The following is a 17,900-nucleotide window of genomic DNA, read 5'->3' as shown; positions in this document are numbered from 1 at the left end:
ATCTAGTGGAAAGCCTTCCCAGAAGAGGAGAGGCTGTTATAGCATTTTGGAATGAGACATTTGACAAGCAGGTACATTCAAACAAACATGTACATTCACATCCATACTCTACCTGCATTCTCCCGCTCCTCCCTGTTTCTATTGGTAAGAATCATGTCTTTCTTCTCATCTAGCAAGAATAGCTGGATCTCTTCTCCCATCTAGTGGCACAGTGCAGTCAGACCATACCAAATCGCTCTCTACCTCTTGGCCCTAACCCTTTGATATAAGCAGTGTAGTAGTGGTGGTGATTTGCACAAGTTCTTCTTTTTTCACTTTACAGATCTGCAAACATTGAAGTGTTTCACACTCAATTTGAGTGTGAAATACCAAATATCAGCAAAACACATGTATCATGAATCTAACTTGTTAGATTGGTGTTGTACAGTTTAAGCACAAAAATGTTTAAAGTACTTCACAAATATTTGATTGATGGATGCGGTCCTCTCCTGCTTCATTTGGACTCGCACTTCCTTTCACTTTTATCATTGGTGACAACACTTCATCCCCAACAATCAATCTGTCTTTGGTGTGGCTGCCAAGGGTGCAGCAGGTAGCCTTGCAGTTAGAGATGGAGGGGTGCTAGTTTGAATCCCGGGGCTGCCGGGGAAATAATCTGTCGGAAAGTGAGCTGCCTGCCGTTCTGCCATAGAGTCAAGGCACTTACCCACCCCCCACAATAACAGCTCCGCACACCCTCTTCTAAAACCTGTAGCTATGGGTCTTTCAGAGGGGTTGATAAAGACAGAAGTAAAATGCCAGTTGGATCTAAAAATCGGTCTTCTCAAATGTATTCCAAACATCAACACAAGAGTTGTACAACTTCAAGACTGTAACCATCAAGAACTATGACAAAACAAGCAATGCTAATGTATATTTGTTTTAATAAGCAACAGCCAAGCCCTTTGACAGCATTGATTCTCTTATGACAAAAAAAAAAAACAGCACTCAAAACACTTCATCGTGGAAATCAGACATTGTGATTAGCTTTTGTTTGGCATGTCCCTACCTGGCTGTGTCTTAATAGTGTTAACTAGCTTCCTTCCCTTGTGTCCTTTCCTCTATGGCCACTGATCTGGCAGGGCATGATAGGTGACCGCAACACAGAGGAAACCTCTGGAGGAAACCTCTGGAGGAAACCTCTGGAGGAAACCTCTGGAGGAAACTCTGGAGGAAACCTCTACACGGAGGAAACCTCTGGAGGAAACCTCTACACGGAGGAAACCTCTACACGGAGGAAACCTCTACACAGAGGAAACCTCTACACAGAGGAAACCTCTACACAGAGGAAACCTCTACACAGAGGAAACCTCTACACGGAGGAAACCTCTACACGGAGGAAACCTCTACACGGAGGAAACCTCTACACGGAGGAAACCTCTACACGGAGGAAACCTCTACACGGAGGAAACCTCTACACGGAGGAAACCTCTACACGGAGGAAACCTCTACACAGAGGAAACCTCTACAACTCTATAAATTGACTAGCGGCAATGAAGGAACGGAATCAAGGTTGTGAAGAAGAAAAACACAGTCCAGTGTTTTACAAGGTCAGCCATAGTACGGCACCCCTGGAGCTCAAGGGCACATCGACAAATGTTTCACCTTGTCGGCTCAGGTACTCGAATCAGCGACCTCTTCGGCCGTTTACTGGCCTAACTAACCGCAAGGTTACTTGCCGCACTCTAAAAAGGAAAGGAGGCAACGACAGAGTGTTGAGAGACAGCCATATAGTGTCTGTGTCCCAAATGGAACTCTATTCCCCCTTGTATAGAACACTACTTTTGACCCGAGCCTGATGCTGGCCCGGGTCAAACGTAGTGCACTATATAGGGAATAGGGTGCCACTTGGGACAGATTTTGGTGATTACAGTAAACCTGTAGATATGAAAAAGTTCTGATTAAAACAAACAGTTAAACAAACAGTTAAAAACAAACTGACGTGACACTTAAGCCCTTTAAAGCCGATGAACACATGAAAGAGGAGGAGTGCGAGAGAGGGAAAGGAGGATAGGGGGGAGAGGATGGAAAAAGTCAACAACAGTAAGATAAACAACATTATAAAACCCAACAACACTATTCTACACACATACATAGGTATAACCATCAGAAATGAAAAACACATGTACACAACACTTATGCTGAGAGTGCGTGTGTGATATCCTGCCATCCAAAACAACTCCGTTTCGATTCAAACCTGACATCGGTTACAGGAAACTTCTGTAAATCAGATCTAACAATAATTTATTTATGTTACAATAAAAATGACTAATAAAATGTAGGGTTTAAATGTGATATTGAGACATGGTTTGAATACATGGCTGTGTGTCTCTGTACGTGCAGGTGTCTGCACCCACAAAATTGCCAAACCAACCCCCAACCTTGAAAATGTTGCATAATCTGCCAAGCAGTGTTCTGTTAGTTGGGATATCTGACCATTTCAGACATGGTTCCCATTCTAAAAACACAACAAAGGTTGGGTCCAGACCATTTCAACTCAGCAAATAGGCATTATAATCTTATTATATAGTCTGTCATTTTACAGATCATTTCTGTGAAATGGAATTGACCCCAACCCTTAACCATGAGTTATTACATCTAAAATCGACTTCCTTCACAAGCACAAACCTTCTGTCTCCCTCTTCTCCTCCTCCATATACAGAATGTCTTCCCTACTTTTCTAGACGGAACCTTCCTCTGAGCTAAGCACTAACAAGATGTCGTAGAAATCAGAAGAGAAGTGGGCTTGTCTGCCTGCTAAACCCACCCCAGAGGTGTTGGAGCTAAACCCACCCCAGAGGTGTTGGAGCTAAACCCACCCCAGAGGTGTTGGAGCTAAACCCACCCCAGAGGTGTTGGAGCTAAACCCACCCCAGAGGTGTTGGAGCTAAACCCACCCCAGAGGTGTTGGAGCTAAACCCAACCAAGAGGTGTTGGAGCTAAACCCAACCCAGAGGTGTTGGAGCTAAACCCAACCCAGAGGTGTTGGAGCTAAACCCACCCCAGAGGTGTTGGAGCTAAACCCACCCCAGAGGTGTTGGAGCTAAACCCACCCCAGAGGTGTTGGAGCTAAACCCACCCCAGAGGAGTTTGACAATCCAGGCAGGTTATTGTCCCAAATGTCACCATAAATGAACTAAATAGGGCACTGGTCAAAGGCAGTGCACTAAATAGGGAGTAGGGTGCCTTTTGGGATGCTCCATAACAGGAACTAGTGAACGAGGGATTGCATATGTAATGTTCGTAACGTGAAGAAAACGTTTTAAAAAGCAAAGTTAAAGGCACGTCAACAGTCTAAAATACTAAAAACATAAAACTGTTGAAATGACAGTTTGAATTGACAATGGTTAGGAGGCATAATGTGATGCAGGACACATGTTGCTCTGGAGACGATCAGTTCGACCATGCTACAACAAAACGACTGAGTAAAGTAAGACATTATTCAGCGAAGGCAAGGTATCACACCTGAAGCCTGGTGGCTTGACCGACCTGATCCTGGTCGCTGCGAGAGTATATTCTCCTAAAGGCACACTGTAGTGTAGAGTCAGTCATATAGGATAAACTACCTCAGTCAAATCTCTATCACACTCTACCAGGCATCCCTTTGAAAACCAAACATTGAAGTAAAATGCATCCGCAGAACATGCACACAGCACCGTCTGTGATAATATACACCCACAGGCAGTGTGACTAGGGCTGCATCAAATAAAACAGAACGGAGAACTTGTAGTGTTGTGGTGTGTGTCATCTGAGGAATACAGATCTTTCCAAAGCACAGTCCGTTCTGGAGTGTCACTGGGAGTGTGTGTGTGTGTGTGTGTGTGTGTGTGTGTGTGTGTGTGTGTGTGTGTGTGTGTGTGTGTGTGTGTGTGTGTGTGTGTGTGTGTGTGTGTGTGTGTGTGTGTGTGTGTGTGTGTGCTCCTTTTGTCAGGCACAAAACATAGATAGATGAAGTAGGCATATCTTGGTATTAAGGAACAAGAGTCACAACCAATGTCCCGCCTCCCTGCGTGTCTTCCAATGGCATTTAGCCTACCCCCTGTTTCATCCAATGGCAGTTGGATCACACTTCCTCAAAAAAAGCCATCTGAGCCATGTAGGCAGAGTTTCTCTGAAAGAACAAAGAACAAAAATGGTTTGAGAAAGGGAAAAATACTCCTCATAAAGAGGGCCCTGAGTTTTTCCTGGTTAGGTCATGTGGTCAAAATAGCATTTGAAAGGTATGGAGTTTGTTTTCTGTTGCCTCGGTTACACTAAACTGTAAAGATGAAATTAGTGTCTTAACAATCAAAAGGGTAAAAACTGCAGTGTTTAACACTCAATTCAGTAGTTTTGTGGTAAGTAACACCATCTAGTACTGTCCTCGTCATATCAAGGGTTCAACTGTCCCCGGGTTTAGACATGTTCCTGGTCGCTAGGAGACCGTAACAGAAGTCTCTTATCAACGGGACTAAAAACAACATGCTAACTGGTCAGGGGGAACAGCTGACAGAGATACTGCATGTTCACATTAATAACATGTTCACATTAATAACAAAAAAACACCACACCATTTTGTTTAGGGGGAAGGAGGGCATCTCTAATATTACTATGGGGCATGTAGGGTGGTTCTGGGGGGTGGTTCCAATATTACTATGGGGCATGTAGGGTGGTTCCAATATTACTATGGGGCATGTAGGGTGGTTCCAATATTACTATGGGGCATGTAGGGTGGTTCCAATATTACTATGGGGCATGTAGGGTGGTTCCAATATTACTATGGGGCATGTAGGGTGGTTCCAATATTACTATGGGGCATGTAGGGTGGTTCCAATATTACTATGGGGCATGTAGGGTGGTTCCAATATTACTATGGGGCATGTAGGGTGGTTCTAATATTACTGTGGGGCATGTAGGGTGGTTCTAATATTACTATGGGGCATGTAGGGTGGTTCTAATATTACTGTGGGGCATGTAGGGTGGTTCTAATATTACTATGGGGCATGTAGGGTGGTTCTAATATTACTGTGGGGCATGTAGGGTGCTTCTAATATTACTATGGGGCATGTAGGGTGGTTCCAATATTACTATGGGGCATGTAGGGTGGTTCTAATATTACTGTGGGGCATGTAGGGTGGTTCTAATATTACTGTGGGGTATGTAGGGTGGTTCCAATATTACTATGGGGCATGTAGGGTGGTTCTAATATTACTGTGGGGCATGTAGGGTGGTTCTGGGGGGTGGTTCTAATATTACTAAGGGGCATGTAGGGTGGTTCTAATTTTACTGTGGGGCATGTAGAGTGGTTCTAATATTACTATGGGGCATGTAGGGTGGTTCTAATATTACTGTGGGGCATGTAGGGTGGTTCTAATATTACTGTGGGGCATGTAGAGTGGTTCTAATATTACTATGGGGCATGTAGGGTGGTTCTAATATTACTGTGGGGCATGTAGGGTGGTTCTGGGGGGTGGTTCTAATATTACTATGGGGCATGTAGGGTGGTTCTAATATTACTATGGGGCATGTAGGGTGGTTCTAATATTACTATGGGGCATGTAGGGTGGTTCTAATATTACTATGGGGCATGTAGGGTGGTTCTAATATTACTGTGGGGCATGTAGGGTGGTTCTGGGGGGTGGTTCTAATATTACTATGGGGCATGTAGGGTGGTTCTAATATTACTATGGGGCATGTAGGGTGGTTCTGGGGGTGGTTCTAATATTACTATGGGGCATGTAGGGTGGTTCTGGGGGGTGGTTCTAATATTACTGTGGGGCATGTAGGGTGGTTCTAATATTACTATGGGGCATGTAGGGTGGTTCTAATATTACTATGGGGCATGTAGGGTGGTTCTGGGGGGTGGTTCTAATATTACTATGGGGCATGTAGGGTGGTTCTAATATTACTGTGGGGCATGTAGGGTGGTTCTAATATTACTGTGGGGCATGTAGGGTGGTTCTAATATTACTATGGGGCATGTAGGGTGGTTCTGGGGGGTGGTTCTAATATTACTATGGGGCATGTTGGGTGGTTCTAATATTACTATGGGGCATGTAGGGTGGTTCTAATATTACTATGGGGCATGTAGGGTGGTTCTAATATTACTGTGGGGCATGTAGGGTGGTTCTAATATTACTATGGGGCATGTAGGGTGGTTCTGGGGGGTGGTTCTAATATTACTATGGGGCATGTAGGGTGGTTCTAATATTACTATGGGGCATGTAGGGTGGTTCTGGGGGGTGGTTCTAATATTACTGTGGGGCATGTAGGGTGGTTCTAATATTACTGTGGGGCATGTAGAGTGGTTCTAATATTACTATGGGGCATGTAGGGTGGTTCTAATATTACTATGGGGCATGTAGGGTGGTTCTAATATTACTATGGGGCATGTAGGGTGGTTCTAATATTACTATGGGGCATGTAGGGTGGTTCTGGGGGGTGGTTCTAATATTACTGTGGGGCATGTAGGGTGGTTCTAATATTACTATGGGGCATGTAGGGTGGTTCTGGGGGTGGTTCTAATATTACTATGGGGCATGTAGGGTGGTTCTGGGGGTGGTTCTAATATTACTGTGGGGCATGTAGGGTGGTTCTAATATTACTATGGGGCATGTAGGGTGGTTCTAATATTACTATGGTGCATGTAGGGTGGTTCTGGGGGTGGTTCTAATATTACTATGGGGCATGTAGGGTGGTTCTAATATTACTATGTACTACTACTATGGGGCATGTAGGGTGGTTCTAATATTACTATGGGGCATGTAGGGTGGTTCTGGGGGGTGGTTCTAATATTACTGTGGGGCATGTAGGGTGGTTCTAATATTACTGTGGGGCATGTAGGGTGGTTCTGGGGGGTGGTTCCAATATTACTATGGGGCATGTAGGGTGGTTCTAATATTACTGTGGGGCATGTAGGGTGGTTCTAATATTACTATGGGGCATGTAGGGTGGTTCTAATATTACTGTGGGGCATGTAGGGTGGTTCTAATATTACTGTGGGGCATGTAGGGTGGTTCTAATATTACTATGGGGCATGTAGGGTGGTTCTAATATTACTATTGGGGCATGTAGGGTGGTTCTTACATTACTATGGGGCATGTAGGGTGGTTCTAATATTACTATTGGGGCATGTAGGGTGGTTCTTACATTACTATGGGGCATGTAGGGTGGTTCAGGGGGGTAGCCGCGGGCCTCGTTGCGGAGGCTGTAGACCCCAGCCTGCTGCTGCTGCTCCTCCAACTTCAGAGACTCAATCTCAGACTTCAGCTCCTTCAGCTGGTCCTGCAGGTGTTTACTCTTCTCCACGTACTCTAGTCTGGAGGGGGGGTGAGAGCCTTCACCTATCAATTTTGTTTACTCAGCTTCGCAAGGTCATGAGAAAAGGGAACAACTTTTTGGAATGAAATGTCCCAAATGGCACCCTATTTCCTATGTAGTGCACTACTTCAGACGACAGACCCTGGTCAAAATTAGTGCACTATTGAGGGAATATGATGCCATTTGGAGGGAACCCAGCTCACCTCTCCCTTTCTATCTCCATTGACAGTCTCTTCATATCAGAGTCTTTAAAGTCGATGCGCATTGATCCGGATCCCAGAGCTAGGTCTCCTCCCTCTGGGGGAGGAGGGGGGGTGGAGTAGGCCGCTATGAGCTGGAACACACACCGAGAAAGAACAAGAGGAGCCAGTTATAGGGGCCAGGAAAAAGGGAGGAGGTGGTTTTGATAACATCTGTGGTGTGGTGTGTACTGGGTATGTTGTATTAGCTGTGATTGTAGTAGTGGTGAGCTATAAAATTATGGTTCAGGTACCAGGTAAGATGTCTTGGTTAAGGTTATAGTTTTCTGTACCGGATAAGATGTCTTGGTGATCTCCAGGAGCTTCTGCTTGGCTCTCCTCTCAGCATCCTTGGCCTCTGTAAGGTCCTGCTTCAGATGGTCCGCCTCCTTCGACCTGCAGAGAGGAACCGCTACTTACTGTGCATTGACTAGTCAGCGATGCACAAAATATACAGCAGAGCTGGGCTGACCTTTATAACCAAGAGCGGAAAGTGGGTGTTTAAAACTTCTCCACTGTTTCGGTCCTGCAGCTATCACATTGGTGCATAATGAAGCGCACCCTGAGCAGACACTGAGTACATTGTCTTAGGTTAAGCTCATCTGCAATCTCTACCATTCCTCCTGCTTAAGCTCATCTGGAATCTCTACCATTCCTCCTGCTGAAGCTCATCTGCAATCTCTACCATTCCTCCTGCTTAAACTCATCTGGAATCTCTACCATTCCTCCTGCTTAAGCTCATCTGGAATCTCTACCATTCCTCCTGCTTAAGCTCATCTGGAATCTCTACCATTCCTCCTGCTTAAACTCATCTGGAATCTCTACCATTCCTCCTGCTTAAGCTCATCTGGAATCTCTACCATTCCTCCTGCTTAAGATCATCTGCAATATCTACCAATCTTCATCCCGCGGCTATTTTAAGCGCATCCGCAATATCTACCATTCCTCCCGCGGCTATTTTAAGCTCATCTGCAATCCCTGCCATTCCTCCTGCTGCTCGTGGCTACATTTGACCTTTACAACTACTTATCCTCTAAACTAAAACAATAATAATAATATGAACACTGACAGTAATATCTGTACCTCCTCTCTGACTGCTCCACCAGTTTGACGGCCAGCTGCTCTGCCTCTCTCATCTTCTGCTCCATCAGTCTCTTCTCCTCCTTGGTCTTGAGGGCGGTAGCCTCTATCCTCTGTCTCTCCTGCTCCGCCTCGGCAGCCTTGTGGGCCAACAGCTTGGCTTCCTCCTCGGCGATCTGGGCCTTCTCCGCCAGCAGATCTGCGGTCTCCTCTGAACGCAGCTACAAACAGACACAACACCTCCATAAGCAGACATAACACTTATAAACGGTTCATATACATTCCTAAGGAGAACCCGCTCTCATGGAGCAGACGCCACCCTTACCAGCGCCTCATTGGCCAGCCGTGCCTCGTCCTGCAGCTGGAACAGTCGTCTCTCCATCTCCTCCTTCGCTCGCTCTGCCTCCTCCCTCATTTGCTTCTCCCGTGCAAGGATCTGACGCTCCACCTGCAGATGAACAGGCAGTTCAGCCAATCAGAGAACAGAAAAGATCACTCGCAACCAATCAGAACGCTCTGCCTGCCCTTGATAGGCAGAACAGCCAATCGGAGAACAGACTGGGTAGCAACTGACATGGACTGTGTGCTATGTTCACAACATAGTATCTTCTCATTGAAAAATACTGGCATGTAAGTCTATATAGAAACACTGTACATCTTTAAAAACGACACAAATACAGGGTGTGGTAGAGTGTCTGTGGATGTGTTGAGAGCAGACCTTCTTGCGAGCCTTCTCCTCCTTGGCCTGAGACTTCATCTGCTGAACCTCGATGGAGTCCACCTTCCTCCTCCTCATGAACAGGTCATGGTTCCCAATGCACAGCTGCAGGATCTGAACACACACACAAGGGTTAAAATGGACTTTACCAGATAAGAGGTTAAAACTGGCACCAACTCTTGACTTCCTACTAACAACAACCTACCAGTTTGTTGACTCTCAGTTGGGAGGAGTAGAATTTGAAAACATCCTTCTTCTTGTCCAGAGGTTTTATTGTGAACTGTACCAGGGGAGAGGACAAAGTTAATAACACGTTATCATCTGTGGAGTAGATGGTAGCCTTTAGCGTCGGGAAACCAAACCGCTGAGATCAGGTTTACTTCACATAAAACCAAACCGCTGAGATCAGGTTTACTTCACATAAAACCAAACCGCTGAGATCAGGTTTACTTCACATAAAACCAAACCGCTGAGATCAGGTTTACTTCACATAAAACCAAACCGCTGAGATCAGGTTTACTTCACATAAAACCAAACCGCTGAGATCAGGTTTACTTCACATAAAACCAAACCGCTGAGATCAGGTTTACTTCACATAAAACCAAACCGCTGAGATCAGGTTTACTTCACGTAAAACATAGAAGTGAGCTTGTGAGAGCAGGCCGGTTTAATGTGGCTAGGTAGCCATAACACAAGAGATACATTTTTAATTGGATGAAAATGAAATAAATAAATAATAGCAGATTCACCGTGGTTACCTCCTTCTCGCTGTAGGAGATGTTGCGGATGCCGCTCCAGGGGAAAGACTTGTTGGGGTTCAGTTTGCTGTTGGGGCTGTAAATATGAAGGCCCTGGGCATCGACACCCAGTAGCAGGTCTGTGTCTCGTTTATTTTGCTGTGGAGAAATCACAATATCAAACATTTACACATGTACTATTCATATATAAACTCATGCATGTCTGTGCCATAATTCATTTGCTGTGGAGATATTATAGCATATATATAGCATTCATACATGTACTATTAAGACACTTAAAAAAATAAACGCTACATGTACCTGCTGGTCCCATAATAATAAAGCTAACATATGGAATTGTTTTAAGATTTTTTATTTATTTTTTATTTCACCTTTATTTAACCAGGTTAAAGTTGAGTTGAGAACAAGTACTCATTTACAATTGCGACCTGGCCAAGATAAAGCAAAGCAGTTCGACACATACAACAACACAGAGTTACACATGGAGAAAAACAAACATACAGTCAACAGTAGAAAAATAAGTCTATATACGATGTGAGCAAATGAGGTGAGATAAGGGAGGTAAAAGCAAAAAAAAGGCTATGGTGGCGAAGTAAATACAATATAGCAAGTAAAACCCTGGAATGGTAGATTTGCAGTGGAAGAATGTGCAAAGTAGAAATAAAAATAATGGGGTGCAAAGGAGCAAAATAAATAAATAAATGCAGTAGGGGAAGAGGTAGTTAGTTCGTCTATAATTTAGCCCAAACATGTACAGGTGCAGCAATCTGTGACCTGCTCTGACAGCTGGTGCTTAAAGCTAGTGAGGGAGATAAGTGTTTCCAGTTTCAGAGATGTTTGTAGTTCGTTCCAGTCATTGGTAGCAGAGAACTGGAAGGAGAGGCGGCCAAAGGTAGAATTGGTTTTGGGGGTGACCAGAGATATACCTGCTGGAGCGCGTGCTACAGGTGGGTGCTGCTATGGTGATCAGCGAGCTGAGATAAGGGGGGACTTTACCTAGCAGGGTCTTGTAGATGACCTGGAGCCAGTGGGTTTGGCAATGGACATGAAGAGAGGGCCAGCCAACGAGAGCGTACATGGTGGGTAGTATATGGGGCTTTAGTAATAAAACGGATGGCACTGTGATAGACTGCATCCAATTTATTGAGTACAGTGTTGGAGGCTATTTTGTAAATGACATCGCCGAAGTCGAGGATCGGTAGGATGGTCAGTTTTACGAGGGTGTGTTTAGCGGCATGAGTGAAGGATGCTTTGTTGCGAAATAGGAAGCCAATTCTAGATTTCATTTTGGATTGGAGATGTGAGTCTGGAAGGAGAGTTTACAGTCTAACCAGACACCTAAGTATTTGTAGTTGTCCACATATTCTCAGAACCGTCCAGAGTAGTGATGCTGGACGGGCGGGCAGGTGCAGGCAGCTATCGGTTGAAGACAATGCATTTAATGCATCTTGTATTTAAGAGCAGTTGGAGGCCACAGAAGGAGAGTTGTATGGCATTGAAGCTCGTCTGGAGGGTTGTTAAGACAGTGTCCAAAGAAGAGACAGAAGAATAAAGAATGGTGTCGTCTGCGTAGAGGTGGATCAGAGACTCACCAGGAGCAAGAGCGACATCATTGATGTATACAGAGAAGAGTCAGCCCAAGAATTGAACCCTGTGGCACCCCCATAGAGACTGCCAGGCCCTGGTTCATTGATAATTTGTGTGAGATTGAGGGCATCAAGCTTAGATTGTAGGATGGCTGGGGTGTTAAGCATGTTCCAGTTTAGGTCACTTAGCAGCACGAGCTCTGAAGATAGATGGGGGGCAATCAGTTCACATATGGTGCCCAGAGCACAGCTGGGGGCAGAGGGTGGTCTATAGCAGGCGTCAACAGTAAGAGACTTGTTTTTAGAGAGTTGGATTTTTAAAAGTAGGTCATACCAAGGATTGTTTAGCTATTTGATTTAGAATTTTAGGACCCCTTAAGGTATAAAAAACAAATATGATTTTTTTTTTTGATGAAACATTGAATTTGGCCTTCTTGCTACTAGCCCACAGAAACGCATTGAATATCAGATTCACTTCATAAAACAACAGATAGTCCCCGAAAAAACCCAGATTTGTACGTTGGACTGCCAGATGGTGAAGCGTGATTCATCACTTCAGAGAATGCATTTCCACTGCTCCCAGAGTCCAATGGCGGCGAGCTTTACACCACTCTAGCCGACGCTTGGCATTGTGTATGGTGATCTTAGGCTTCTGTGCGGCTGCTCGGACATGGAAAACCATTTCATGAAGCTCCCAAAGAACAACTCTTGTGCTGACGTTGCCTCCAGAGGCAGTCTGGAACTCTGTAGTGAGGGTTGCAACCGAGGACAGATGACATTTACTCGGTACTCGCTTCAGCACTCGGCGGTCTTGCTCTGTGAGTTGTGTGGTCTACCACTTCGCGGCTGAGCCGTTGTTGCTCCTAGACGTTTCCACTTCACAGTAACAGGGCAGCTCTTCACAGGGCAGCTCTAGTTGGGTAGAGCTGCCCTGTGAGGGTAGAGCTCTAGTAGGGTAGAAATGTGACAAAATGACCTGTTGGAAAGGTGGCATACTAGGTGGCATACTATGACAGTGCTATGTTGAAAGTCACTGAGCTATTCAGTAAGGCCATTATATTGCCAATGTTTGTCTATGGAGATTGCATGGCGATGTGCTCGGTTTTATAAACCTGTCAGCAAAGGAAGTGGCTGAAATAGCTAAATCCACTAATTTGAAGGCGTGTCCACATACCTTTGTATATACAGTTGACTTCCATTCATTTGGAAGTACATGTTCATGTGAGACTCAGCTTTCCACAGAGGGGTCATATTAGTGTGTAGCTCAAACTGTTCAGACAGAAGTTGACAGAAGAGGCTGTACCGACTTCAGACGAGTCCCGTGATGCTTGTAGGGGTCGTAGAGCAACACTGAGAACACCATTGTGTTCTTAAGACTCAACTTTCCACAGAGGGGTCCTTATTACCATACGGAAACTTTAGACTTTGTCTCGTGGTCTGACAAAACACAGCTCTAGCTAGCTCTGCCACCTTGCACTGCAGATGTGGAAGGGCGATATTGGCAGATGACATGGATTGAGACGCAGGCCATGCAAAAAAAAAAAAACATCTCTAGCTTAAACAGACAGATGTGTATTATGTTAATTAGATTTCAGAAGGGCCCCGGAGAAGGGTAATACTTCATTTCTGAGTATTTACAAAAAATGGGTCCCGAATCAACTACTTTTATTGGAAGTATTTTAAAATATTTTGTCTCAATTTCCTATTAATAGGGTAATACTTGAAAGTATTTTCAAAATACCTGGGTTAAATACACGGGAGTCTATTACAGTCAGTGTATGAGTATTTGCAAATACTTTCCAAGTGTATTTCCAAATACATTACAATAGTCAACTACAATTACAATCGTTAACTACTTGTTGACTAAAAACATATCTTAATAGTTATTTCCAAATGTGTGAAAGTAATTGTAATACCATAGATAGTATTCGAACCCAGGTCTGACGGAGTACGTACATCAATACAAACCTTTGTTCGAGGGGATGGGTGAGCGAGGATAATGTAGGAGAGATAACTGGTATAATGCTCCCAAAATGTAGTTTAATCAGACAAGGCTTCGACCCTAAACGGCGTCTTTATCCAATAATTGGGGGTCAAACAGCAAAAAAACATATGACTGTAAAATACCTTCAACTGTACCGGGCTGCCGAAAGGTTGTAACCGGGCTGCCGAAAGGTTGTAACCGGGCTGCCGAAAGGTTGTAACCGGGCTGCCGAAAGGTTGTAACCGGGCTGCCGAAAGGTTGTAACCGGGCTGCCGAAAGGTTGTAACCGGGCTGCCGAAAGGTTGTAACCGGGCTGCCGAAAGGTTGTAACCGGGCTGCCGAAAGGTTGTAACCGGGCTGCCGAAAGGTTGTAACCGGGCTGCCGAAAGGTTGTAACCGGGCTGCCGAAAGGTTGTAACCGGGCTGCCGAAAGGTTGTAATCGGGCTTGCTGAAGGCTGCGGTCTTATGTCCTTAAATGTAATACAGGCTATGTGTTTGGCTTTATTGACAAAGTTCCTACGAAGATAAATAAAGGTCTAAATTAGTTTGTGTTTGCATAGTACACTGACGATGTGCCCTTGAGCAATGCACTTGACACTAATTTGCACCAGCGGGGCCGCATGGCTGACCCCGTGTACACTTCAGGAGAAAGGAGATATTATTGAGAGAGAAGTGTTTGACTAAAGGAGTGACTCACAGTGATGGCAAAGTAGCTGACTCCATACATGTCCAGGTCCTGAGCTATCTTCAGGTAGTCCATCTCAGCCTCATCCCTGTGAACAGCACACATACCAAACACATCAATCATTAGACAACACTGTCTCGGGCCCAGCAACACAAGTCAATGGGTCATGTTTCTCCCATAGATACAGAACTACATCTGACTCGTCTGGTACTGGTAGATATTGCTCTATAGCTGTGTTTCTCAACTCCGGTGCTCCAGTAACCCCAACAGTACACATTTTTGCCATAGAACCACACAAGCACACCAGATGCTATCAATCAACTAATCATAAAGCCCTTGACAAGTTGAATCAGGGCCACGTTCAGCAGCCAAACATTATCGAACTTTGCAGATAGAAATGCCATGAATGGAGCAGACACGAGTCCTTATTCTATATGTCAGAGATACATGTTATGTTCTACATAACATTTCTATCTGAACGTTCCAAAATGTGGTGTGCTGCTGAATGCTCCCCAGGTGCATTTGTCCGGGGCGACAACAAGAATGTGAACCGCTGGGAGAACATCAGGTCCAGAGTTGAGAAACTCTCTGCTTCTCTATAAGTGTAGTAGTAGATGCGTCAGCTGGTGTTACCTGGCGATGCCTCTGTGCTCTGCGTACCAGGCTGTGATCTTCTCCTCCCACATGTCTGCAGTCATCTGGTACTGCATCAGAACCTGTGGAAACAAACAAATAACAACATGATCTCACTCAAATCAAAAGACGACCACACATACACAAATAACACGATCACGCACACACACCCACTTATTTTTCCATAGTGGTACTACTTACTCTTTTAGGTAGGAGCTCATCCTGGGCTAAGAACCCCGGCTTGTGAAAGTTTGGTTCATAGTCCCCATACTGTATGAGAGAGAAAAAGACTTTCATGTAAATGACAGCTTTCGAAATCTACATCTGGAGAAGCCTTGAAAACACAGCCCCATATATTAATATCAACACAAGATATTCAAACTGTAAAGGCATTTTCTTACCTTGGCTTGAACAGCGTACGACGCCAACAGGACAGAGGCTTCAGGAGAACAGAAAATTTCCTCGTCTAATATTTGCTTTTTCACCTGGAGGGTGAATTAGACATTAACCCAACCCGTTCTCAGCAAAGACACTGGGTAGCCTGAGAACAGTTGGCACGACAAGAATCCTCAGGACAATTAAGCTACAGTAGTCAAGCCAGAACATAAAAGAGCTGAATCACAACTTGATATATATACACTAGAGGTTGACCGATTAAATCGCCATCACCGATTAAGTTTTCATAAATCGGTAATCTGCCTTTTTGGACTCCACGAGGAAACTGCGTGGTAGGCTGCCCACCTGTTACGCGCGTGAACCTGTTACGCGCGTGAACCTGTTACGCGCGTGAACCTGTTACGCGCGTGAACCTGTTGCGCGCGTGAACCTGTTACGCGCGTGAACCTGTTACGCGCGTGAACCTGTTACGCGCGTGAACCTGTTACGCGCGTGAACCGCGTGAACCTGTTACGTGCTACGCGCGCTGAACCTGTTACGCGGCGCGAACCTGTTACGTGAACCTGTTACGCGCGTGAACCTGTTACGCGCGTGAACCTGTTACGCGCGTGAACCTGTTACGCGCGTGAACCTGTTACGCGCGTGAACCTGTTACGCGCGTGAACCTGTTACGCGCGTGAACCTGTTACGCGCGTGAACCTGTTACGCGAGTGCAGCGTCAAAAGCGTCAAAAGGACCTTGTGGCTGCAAGGAGCCAAGGCTAGCTAGCATTAAACCTATCTCATAAAAAAACAATCAATCTTCACATAATCACTAGTTAAATACACATGGTTGATGATATTACTGGGTTAACTAGTTTGTTCTGCGTTGCATATAATCAATGCGGTGCCTGTTAATTTATCATCGAATCACAGCCTACTTCAACTGTAGCAAAAGCGCATTGCCGAAAAAAGCAATCATTGCACAAAATGTACCCAACCATACACATCAATCCCTTTCTTAAAATCAATACACAGAAGTATATATTTTTTAAACCTGCAAATTTAGTTAAAAGAAATTCATGTTAGCATACAATATTAAATAGTGAAATTGTGTCACTTCTCTTGCATTCAGTGCAAACAGAGTCAGGGTATATGTAACAGCTTGGGACGCCTGGCTAGTTGTGAACTAATTTGCCAGAATTTTACATAATTATGACATAACATTGAAGGTTGTGCAATGTAACAGCAATATTTAGACTTATGTCAAAATGATCACAAGAACGGTGAGCAAAAATCTCAAAACCACACAAGGGGATCTAGTGACTGACCTGCAGAGAGCTGGGACCAAAGTAACAAAGCCTACCATCACACTATGTCACCAGGAACTCAAATCCTGCAGTGCCAGACATCTCCCCCTGCTTAAGCCAGTACATGTCCAGGCCCGTCTGAAGTTTGCTAGAGAGCATTTGGATGATCCAGAAGAAGATTGGGAAAATGTCATATGGTCAGATGAAACCAAAATATAACTTTTTGGCAAAAACTCAACTCGTCGTGTTTGGAGGACAAAGAATGCTGAGTTGCATCCAAAGACCACCATACCTACTGTGAAGCATGGGGGTGGAAACATCATGCTTTGGGTCTGTTTTTCTGCAAAGGGACCAGAACGACTGATCCGTGTAAAGGAAAGAATGAATGGGGCCATGTATCATGAGATTTTGAGTGAAAACCTCCTTCCATCAGCAAGGGCATTGAAGATGAAACATGGCTGGGTTGATCCCAAACACACCGCCCGGGCAACGAAGGAGAGGCTTCGTAAGAAGCATTTCAAGGTCCTGGAGTGGCCTAACCAGTCTCCAGATCTCAACCCCATAGAAAATCTTTGGAGGGAGTTGAAAGTCCGTGTTGCCCAGCAACAGCCCCAAAACATCACTGCGCTAGAGGAAATCTGCATGGAGGAATGGGCCAAAATACCAGCAACAGTGTGTGAAAACCTTGAAGTTTACCTATGATGAAAATTATAGGCCTCTCATCTTTTTAAGTGGGAGAATTTGCACAATTGGTGGCTGACTAAATACTTTTTTGCCAAACCGTATATTGCACTTTTACTTCCTTCTCCAACACTGTTTTTGCACTACTTAAACCAAATTGAACATGTTTCATTATTTATTTGAGACTAAATAGATTTTAGTTAAAATAATTTTTAGTTAAAATAATATTCATTCAGTATTGTTGTAATTGTCATTATTACACACACACACACACACACACACACACACACACACACACACACACACACACACACACACACACACACACACACACACACACACACACACACACACACACACACACACACACACACGTCATTTAGCAGACGCTCTTATCCAGAGCGACTTACAAATTACATACATATACACACATACATACATATATACACACACACAAATATATATACATATACACATATATACACAAATATACATATACATACATACAGACTT

The 17,900-nt window shown here is 44.5% G+C and overlaps 1 protein-coding gene across 3 annotated transcripts in view; it reads right to left on the bottom strand.

The window, feature by feature from the left end:
* Positions 1-903: 903 nt before the first annotated feature.
* The window catches only part of nf2b (NF2, moesin-ezrin-radixin like (MERLIN) tumor suppressor b), a 19,302-nt gene continuing 2,305 nt past the window's right edge, over positions 904-17,900 (bottom strand). Inside the window, exons 5-18 of one of the 3 annotated variants that reach the window (XR_006833825.1) lie at positions 15,424-15,507; positions 15,224-15,292; positions 15,023-15,105; positions 14,402-14,477; positions 10,125-10,271; positions 9,581-9,655; positions 9,376-9,489; positions 8,983-9,105; positions 8,661-8,878; positions 7,871-7,973; positions 7,542-7,672; positions 7,168-7,336; positions 1,469-4,150; positions 904-1,192 (exon numbers count right to left, since the gene is read on the bottom strand). Coding sequence is in view for 2 of the 3 variants with exons in the window: in XM_046316823.1 (XP_046172779.1) it covers positions 4,103-4,150; positions 7,168-7,336; positions 7,542-7,672; positions 7,871-7,973; positions 8,661-8,878; positions 8,983-9,105; positions 9,376-9,489; positions 9,581-9,655; positions 10,125-10,271; positions 14,402-14,477; positions 15,023-15,105; positions 15,224-15,292; positions 15,424-15,507 (1,440 nt within the window). In the remaining variant the exon portion in view is untranslated. Of the gene's footprint in view, positions 4,151-7,167; positions 7,337-7,541; positions 7,673-7,870; positions 7,974-8,660; positions 8,879-8,982; positions 9,106-9,375; positions 9,490-9,580; positions 9,656-10,124; positions 10,272-14,401; positions 14,478-15,022; positions 15,106-15,223; positions 15,293-15,423; positions 15,508-17,900 lie in introns of all 3 variants that reach the window. The other 2 variants (XM_046316823.1, XM_046316824.1) reach the window with 2 other exon arrangements.

The sequence above is a fragment of the Oncorhynchus gorbuscha genome, linkage group LG20, assembly GCF_021184085.1.
Source record: "Oncorhynchus gorbuscha isolate QuinsamMale2020 ecotype Even-year linkage group LG20, OgorEven_v1.0, whole genome shotgun sequence".
Taxonomy (NCBI): Eukaryota; Metazoa; Chordata; class Actinopteri; order Salmoniformes; family Salmonidae; genus Oncorhynchus; species Oncorhynchus gorbuscha.
Note: the sequence above shows the minus strand (reverse complement) of the source record. Positions and strands in the feature narration are given on the sequence as shown.